Source organism: Habropoda laboriosa, unplaced genomic scaffold (assembly GCF_001263275.1).
Source record: "Habropoda laboriosa isolate 0110345459 unplaced genomic scaffold, ASM126327v1 scaffold224, whole genome shotgun sequence".
Taxonomy (NCBI): Eukaryota; Metazoa; Arthropoda; class Insecta; order Hymenoptera; family Apidae; genus Habropoda; species Habropoda laboriosa.
The window spans coordinates 353,890-362,253 of record NW_017100341.1 but is presented as its reverse complement, the minus strand read 5'-3'; the positions used below and the strand labels follow the sequence as shown (position 1 = coordinate 362,253).

Below are 8,364 nucleotides of genomic sequence, written 5' to 3'. Positions count from 1 at the left end.
ATTGGTTTGACATAAATGTAGTGAAGAAATTAAATGCTTTAAAAAATTTTTAATTATAACAAAAAGAATTATAATAAATTCTAACAAAATGAATACTTTTCAAATATTTTTGGAAAGTGTTACAGATGGAAAAGTAGGATTTACTATTGGAGTAATAATCGGATATTGTTTATATAAAATAATGGCAATAATAGCCAAAAAGAAATTGCAGTCTTCTAATGATTCTAATGAAACTTCAAATAATATAGTAAGTAAAATTAAATTTTGTATATCCATATCATATTCTAATTTAGTAAATACAACAAATAAAACTAATGGTCATTTTTTCTTTAAACAGGTATATACAGATAAATATGACAATTATAAACTTATTTTAGTAATTAGAACTGACTTAAAAATGGGAAAAGGAAAAGTAGCAGCTCAATGTGCTCATGCTGCAGTTGCAGCTTATAAGGCAGCTAAAAAGCATACTAAAATTCTACAAGCTTGGGAAGAATGTGGACAAGCCAAAATTACTGTGAAGGTATGTATATTTTTTTTATATTTTGTGTTGGAATGATATAACAGTCATTTATTTTAAATAAGATGATTATTATTAAACAAAAAATGCTTAGGTGGAGAGTGAACATGCCTTGAAAGAAGTAGCTAAACAAGCCAGAGCAATTGGACTTCTGGCAAATATAGTACAGGATGCTGGACGTACACAAGTAACACCAGGAAGTAAAACAGTATGTGCAATTGGTCCAGGTCCAGCTCCACTGATAGATCAAGTAACTGGATATTTAAAATTGTTTTGAAAATTCACTGAATAAACTCAGCTTAATTTTTTACCTAGGTTTTAATTCTATTTTTTTTATGTTTTAAAGCCAATTCTTGAAAATTCATTAGTTTTACTATTACAAATAGAAGTTTTATTCATGTACAAAAAAAAATAATTAAATACAGCAATTTCATATTTTGTTGATGATATAAGTAAAAATATATGCACATAATTTTTATATAAAAATGCATTCCATACAAACATGTGACAACATATTTAGCAAAAATGAAAAACTACAAATTTTTTTAAGTAGTTTTATACAAGCTTAAATGTGTTGTCAATTTGAAACATAACTTCAGTTACTGGTCATGTTTTGCATATAATAATAAACACCATTTAATAAATTTCAATATAGTACATACATGAACTATGTTCATTTTTATGCTAATATGATACATTTTTGTATTAACAAATATAGGTATAGCATTGGGTGCCATTGTAAACAATATACTTTTAACATAAAATTTTATTAATTATCAGTGCAAGCTAAAATGGCATTTACTGATATTTATATTGGAAAATATATTGTTATGTAAGGATTAAAAGTGCATAAGTAGAGTCATATTGCAACAAAATAAGCAATTACCGTAAATTATTCCCAGCTCTGATCACAAAACATTGAAAATTTGTTTCCAATAAAATATCTTCCATTCTTTGGTACCTCGTGCTATTATTCTCATTTAAAGTATCATTTAATGCTTATAAATAATATATAAATAATCTACACTGGAGGAGGGGGTGCTTTTCGATGTATTTTGTTAGAGCTGGTAGCACTACATTGTGATTCAGCAATAGATCTGCCATCAGCCTCATCCCTTCGACATAATTCTGATTCGTTTTGTATCCAATTTTGAGTTTGATTATGATTTACTCGTGTTGATTGATTTTCTTCATTTCCAGGAACAGAACCTACTTCTTCTAATAATTTTGATAAAGATGGCGCCAATCCTAATCCTAAATTTCGCTCGTGATATACATCTGAAATTGTAGGTGTTAATTCACGTGTTAAACTCGTGAGAGATGTGGCCACATTTCTTAAATTCTGATTATGTGTTTCTGTAGGTTGTGTAGAATCAGTCTGAGAACAAATATCTTCAGTTGTTGTAGGATGACGAGGTTTTCTTGGAGAATTAGATCCAATTTCTGTTCTAACACTTAATCTTTCTAGTACTGTTGCTGGTAAAGGTGGTAATGGTTGTCGCCTTAAAACTGTTGCATGACCATTATCCCAATCTGTTACTGAACTGCTTGAACTAGATCCTGGTCTTATGCTTTGATCAGGGTAAAGATTTCTAATGCGTGTTTGATGATTTAAATTGAGTGCTACTGGAGGACTAGGAGTAAAAGCAACATCTGATTCGCCTATAAAACAAAAAATTGTAATCATATATCTAATACGTATTTAAATTTAAATAATATTTATTTATACCTCCACCGTTTTGACATGGTTGTCGCGATGTTGGAATTGGAACGTTTGGTGGTTCCATAGTCTTTCCATCTGGTTCACCTCGATGACGAACGTAATTTGCAAATGCACCTCCTAGTCTAGGTCGTTCTATGACATTCTTTTCAATATGAGCAACAGAAGCTAGGCTTTCCATTGAACTACTAGAGTCTAAAGTTAGACTTTTAGGTGCTTCTTGTGTATCTAGTAAGATAATTATAATTTAATGTATTCTGTTTACATTTTTATTTATATAATCAGTGTCTACTTACCAAATAAGGCTAAAAGAGCTTGAAGAGCAAATTGAACAGCTCTTCGGGATGCTTGTTTTCCTGTTCTTAATGTGACTTCTGATTGACCCACTTCCATAAGGTCAAAGCCTAAACTTGCAAATAATTCATGAGATCCTGATGCTCTCCATACTTGTACTGGTAACGTAACTTCTTGTCCTTCTGTTGCACATGTAGCTCTTCTCATTGCTGCAATAACATCTTCTGCTGCTTCTGGCGCCTGTAACGTGTAAAAGAAGTGTCTTTAATCTAAAGAATTATTAACTCTTACATCGAATGGATTCATTTATTACCTGTAACAATCTAGCCAGTGCATGTAATGATGATGGTCCTAATCCTAGCAATGCTTGTAAGCTTGCACTACATCTTGTTAATCTTTCTTCTGGATCACTTTGTGGAAAAAATACGGAAGATGGTATCCCATTTCCAGCAGGTTCAAATCTAAAACCTACTGACATTAAAAGTTCTCGCCAACCAGTGGCTGCACCCACTTTATTTTCAATACTGCGCTGAGTTGTATACATAGCATTTTTTTGTCCACGATGTATACGTTGCAATGATTTTTCTACTAAATGAAGTGTCACGCGTAGTGCGTCGCGACTTTGTTCAGGGCCACCACGTAGTAATTCGGCAAGTGCTTGTCCCATTAAAGCGACCTAAATGTATACTTTATGAATAATCATGTATATATAAATGCTTAAATGAAATAAAATTTTCAAGGTTTATACTTTGCTAACGCTCTCGATGCTCTAGCACCTTGTAACATAGCACTATAAAATGCTCGTAATAATATACTACCAGCCGTAGGTGGAACTGCCCACATTCCTATAAGTACACATTGTGCTCCTGCATTTAATAAAGCTTTGGCTAAATTTTGCACACCATCTGATGTAGCAGTTGTATTTTTTGTGCTACTCCAACCATGGCCACCAGATATTACAACTAAACGAGCAGCTATTCTTAGTTTTGAAATATCTGAATAACTTAGCAAGTATTCTGGTCTTACAGAAGGATCTTCACAAGGATCAGCAGTTAATGCTAAACTAGCAGAATTCCAAAAAACTGGTACTGTCAAATGTACACATTCTGCATCAGGTAAAGATCTTAAAACGGCTGATCTAGTTGCCTCTGTCCCTATTGGTAAAAATAAAAAAAAAATTGTTAATAATTTTCTTTAATTTGTGTTAATTTATGTTAATACCTACCAGTTAAAGCACGGGCTTCTAGTAATTCAGCAACAATTTCAGATTCAGTTTCAGTAGAAGCAACGCTTTCAAACCATCCATATTCTTCTCTAATTTCTTCAGGAAGCACAGGATTTCCTGCAACTAGTGCAGCTATTGTTGCACCTCCCTCTGGCATAGGAGTTTTTGACCGTTTTCTTAAAGCTGCAAGAGATGGTACTACTAATAAAGAAAATCTTTCACATAAATAATCTTCTCCAGGATTTGATTGTAAAGCTGGAAGTGGCGCCAAATATAGCGATTTTTCCACTACCATAATTAATTCCTTCCTTGCTGGTGGTAAAAGATCTTCAAATGGTGCTAAAAGTAAATCGTAGAGTACTTGAATTGGTAATGGTGATTGCCATGTAGGTCCTTTTGTTCCTCGTCCCCATCGAGCGCTTCCTGCTCGTGAACTAACCGAACCAACACTAAAGAGACTGCTCAAACTATATGAACTAGCATTAAGATGATGTCCTCTTGATGGTATTTTTGTTTCTTCAACAAGTTCGCTTGTTTCGTCTAAAAGAGCTTCTCGTGCTTGTAAGACTCGCTTTTCCAATCCTATACCATCATCTAAACTAGTAGAATGAAATCGCAACAAACCCCGACCAGGAGCTAAGCACCAAGCATGTAATTCGCATCCTACTTCACTGAAATATTATTTCACATTTATCAATTGTTTTATAGAATTACGATGTGTGTATACCAATTATTGATAAATTTACACTACCTATAATATAAAATAACTCCGCGTTGTCTATCAATGATTTCTGAATAATGGGCAGTATCATCCAAACAATTACTTTTACATCGTCTCGATCTTTCTGCCCAATTCAGAGCTTCTTCAGCTCTGCTTAAACTGATTAACACTTTTTGCAACATTCTGTATGTTTCTGATAACAATTCAGATTTGTTTGGTTGTCCACAGGTAAAAGTTGAAGAAATTCCATCTAATGATTCTAATAAATTTGCTGCTTTTTCTAAATGTTCCACAGCAATAACTGCTTCTCCAGCTTCCCAATGAACAAGACCAAGTCTGTGTCTCAATCTAGCTGCCTCTTCTCTTCTTCCTAATCCTTCAGACAATGATAATCCAGATTGTAAATAACTCAAAGCTCGTGATAAATCACCGCATAAGTGATGAAGTCGTCCTAAACTAGAAAATGCAGCTGCTCTTGCTGGTTGATCCCCAGCTGCTGCTGCAAGACTTAGCGATTGTTCTTGTAATCTTATTGCTTCTTCAAATTGCCCTAAAGCTTCTTGAGTGACACCTAAATTTGCACAAGCTCTAGCTTGTAATCCAGCTGCATCTAAAGCTTCAGCAATTGAAAGTTCCAATTGATGATGACGTAATGCAGAATTTGGATCATCCATTAATAAATGAACAGCACCTAATCCACTAGCAGCCTCTGCTTCGGCAGCTTTATCTCCAAGTCCCCTGGCAAGAGCAAGTTGATGCGATAAACAACTTACAGCTTGTTCATGATTACCTAATGCAGCGTGTACTCGTCCTGCAAAACAAATTTATAACAAACATTAAGAAAAATAACATATTTAAAATTTAGCATATTATTTTTTATATATTAGTTACCTAAATCTCCGTAAGCTGCGCCTCTCGATTCTGGACTATCAACTTCATGTGCAGCTACTAATCTCTTTTCAAAACAAACTAAAGCTTCTTGTAAATTTCCAGTCGCTTCCCGAGCTCGACCTAAGCCTCGATATGCTCTTTCTTGTTCTCTTATACTTTTCAATTTTGTAGCAGCAGTCAATTGCTGCTCATGACATTTAATAGCTTCCTCTGGATCTCCTAAAGCTTCATAACAATCGCCTAGATTTCCAAGTGCTCTAGCTTTATTCAATAAAGCCGTGCCCGTAGTTAATGGTTCTAAAGTTGCTAATTGTTGTTCAAAATATCCAATTGCATCTTCGTAATGTGCCATATTAAGTCTAGCTATTCCTAAATTTCCTGTATAAAAGAAAGATAGTAACTACTATAGTTATGAAGTCAAGTTTTGTATTCTACACTTAAATTTTACCTAGAGCTTGTGCTTCAACTCCTGAATCCGCTAATTCTTTTGCTCTTTCAAGTTGTTCTTGATAGCATTTTACTGCATGTGTATATTGACCCAATGCCATGTGCACCGCACCTAAATTTCCGTGAGCTCTACACTCGCCACGTAAATCTCCAGCTTCTTGTCTTAGAGTTAATTCTTGAGTATGAAACCCTAATGCCTTATCAAGATTTTTTATTGTCCGATGCGCGATTCCTAAAGCCCCATAAGCAGCAGCTTCCAAACTACGGTCACCTGCTTGTCGTGCTAAATTTAATTGTCGTTGATGCATTTTTATCGCTTCTTCTGCTTCACCAAGACGTAAAAGGCAATCACCAATATTTCCCAAAGCACGAAATTTTCCAGCTAAATGTTTAGTCATATGTGCAATAGCTATATACAACGAAAAAGTAATATTTATTTTGGAATTTTCGTAGTATAAATATGTAAACGCAACAATTTCTTACCCAAATAATATTTTTGACATTCTAGTGCTGTATCTAAATTCTCAAGAGCTAAATGTGCTAATCCCAAATTACAATAAGCTCTTCCCATTCCAGATTTATCCTGTAAATCCTTAGCTAATGCTAAATCTTGATCGTAATATCTAACAGCTTCCCGATGATTACCTAAACAGTAATGGGCATAGCCTAAGAAATGACATGCTTTAGCTTCTCCTTCCACATCATGTAACTCCTGAGATAACATAAGATAATTTTCATAATATGGAACCGCTTCTTCAAATCTGCCACGAGATGACAAGCAATTAGCAAGATTCAGTAAAGCACATGCTTCACCAGCTGTATCTTTTAACTCGCGTGCAATAGCCAAATGAGCTCTATAGTGTCTTAATGCTGCTTCATGACCCTGTACTGCTTGATATGCTACTGCTAAATTCCCATGTGTACTAGCTTCTGAACTACGATCATTAACCTATGTTAAATAACAACTTTTGTAATATTAACAATATAAATTGAGGGAAAGTGTTTTTTATTGTATATCCTAAATAATTTACCTCCTTGCTTATTGTTAACTCTTGCTTATGATATTTAATAGCTTGTTCATAATATCCTAATGCATTATAAGCATTTCCGATATTTCCGTATGCTCTACCCATACCAGCTTTATCTCCTAATGATCTAGCAATACCTAAATGAGCTTGATGTAATTTAAGTGCAGCTTCATGCTCACCAAGTAACTGATAAACTATTCCTAAATTACTGCACGCTCGCCCTTCAGCTACTTTATCTTTTGTAGCCAAAGCAACATCAAGTTGTCTCTGATGCCACAGCTTGGCTTGTGCGAGATCGCCTAAGTAAAGAAATATTAGAAATATATTTATTAAGGACATATTTGAAATATTTATTACAATAAAATTAATTCTTTCATTGATTTTCGTAATATTTGTTAAAAAAAATTATTCACCTGCACATCTTGCAGCATGACCCAATCCAGCATAAGCTCTCATTTCTATAGCTCTGTCACCTAATTCTTGAGCTATTCTTAGTACATTTTCGTGATAAGCCATTGCTTGACCAAAATTTCTTCGATAATGATGAGATGAACCCAAGTTACTAAAAGCTCTTGCTTCTTCTACACGATCGCCTAAGCGTCTCGCTATTCTCAAGTGCTGTGTATGACAATCAACAGCACTTTCAAATTCTCCCATTGCTAAATAAACTGCTCCCACGTTACCTATTTCTCGTGCTTCCTGAAGTCGATCTCCCATTTGTTTTACTAATTGTACACACTGCTTATGAGATGCAAGTGCATTTGGTAAATCACCAATAGCTGTATAAACGTGACCCAGGCTAGTTAAAGCAGATGCTGCAGCCTGAGTATCTTTGCACTTCATAGCTAAAACCAATTGATACCTGTGTGCTGTTAAAGCTTCCTTAAAACTTCCTTTGCTAAAATATGCTGAGCCCAGATTTCCATGAGCTCGACATTCACCCTGTGTATCTCCTAAAGATCGCGCGACACCTGCAAATATTTTTACTCAAAATTTAAGAAAATATTCTATTATTATATATTTCTTATTAGTGTCTAAATATTTACCTAAATCTTGTTGCATGTAATTGATAGCTTTATCTAAAGAATTTAATGCCCAATATGCGCTAGATAAAGCGGAAAATACAGAACCTCTTAATTTTAAACTGCAAGAACCAATAGTAAGTGCAGCTTCTAATACACCAGCTGCTGCTTTATATTGTCCTGCTCCAAGAAGTTCTTGACCAACAACAGAAATAACAACAAAAGGAGATTCATCAAGTTTCATTGCACGTAATTGTTGAAATGTTGGTTCTAGTGTTGCACGTAATGGTGATTTTAAGGATGCTTCCACAAGGCCAGATAATAATTGACAATTGGTAGGATCATGTGCCAAACCTGTACTAAAGGCCACCAGAGCCTCTCCATGTCTTCCTAGACATTGTAATGCTACTCCTTGACGGTAATATGCCTAATAAAAAGATTAATTTTATTAATCATTTTATTTTGTTTATTATTTTATTTTATTAATTATTAATTT

General features: G+C 34.3%; 2 protein-coding genes across 2 annotated transcripts in view; one reads left to right on the top strand and one right to left on the bottom strand.

Moving 5' to 3' along the window:
• Positions 1-88: 88 nt before the first annotated feature.
• LOC108574492 (peptidyl-tRNA hydrolase 2, mitochondrial-like) lies at positions 89-797 on the top strand. The gene is made up of 3 exons (XM_017937095.1): positions 89-251; positions 348-523; positions 615-797. The coding sequence occupies exons 1-3, from the start codon at positions 89-91 to the stop codon at positions 795-797; spliced, it is 522 nt and encodes a 173-aa protein (XP_017792584.1).
• A 744-nt stretch (positions 798-1,541) lies between these two features.
• The window catches only part of LOC108574484 (tetratricopeptide repeat protein 28), a 7,934-nt gene continuing 1,111 nt past the window's right edge, over positions 1,542-8,364 (bottom strand). The window contains 13 exon segments of the mRNA XM_017937088.1: positions 1,542-2,182; positions 2,250-2,468; positions 2,537-2,774; positions 2,848-3,279; positions 3,282-3,688; positions 3,760-4,430; positions 4,511-5,291; positions 5,372-5,749; positions 5,820-6,227; positions 6,302-6,767; positions 6,850-7,145; positions 7,260-7,817; positions 7,893-8,295. Of these exon segments, the coding sequence (XP_017792577.1) occupies positions 1,542-2,182; positions 2,250-2,468; positions 2,537-2,774; positions 2,848-3,279; positions 3,282-3,688; positions 3,760-4,430; positions 4,511-5,291; positions 5,372-5,749; positions 5,820-6,227; positions 6,302-6,767; positions 6,850-7,145; positions 7,260-7,817; positions 7,893-8,295 (5,898 nt within the window).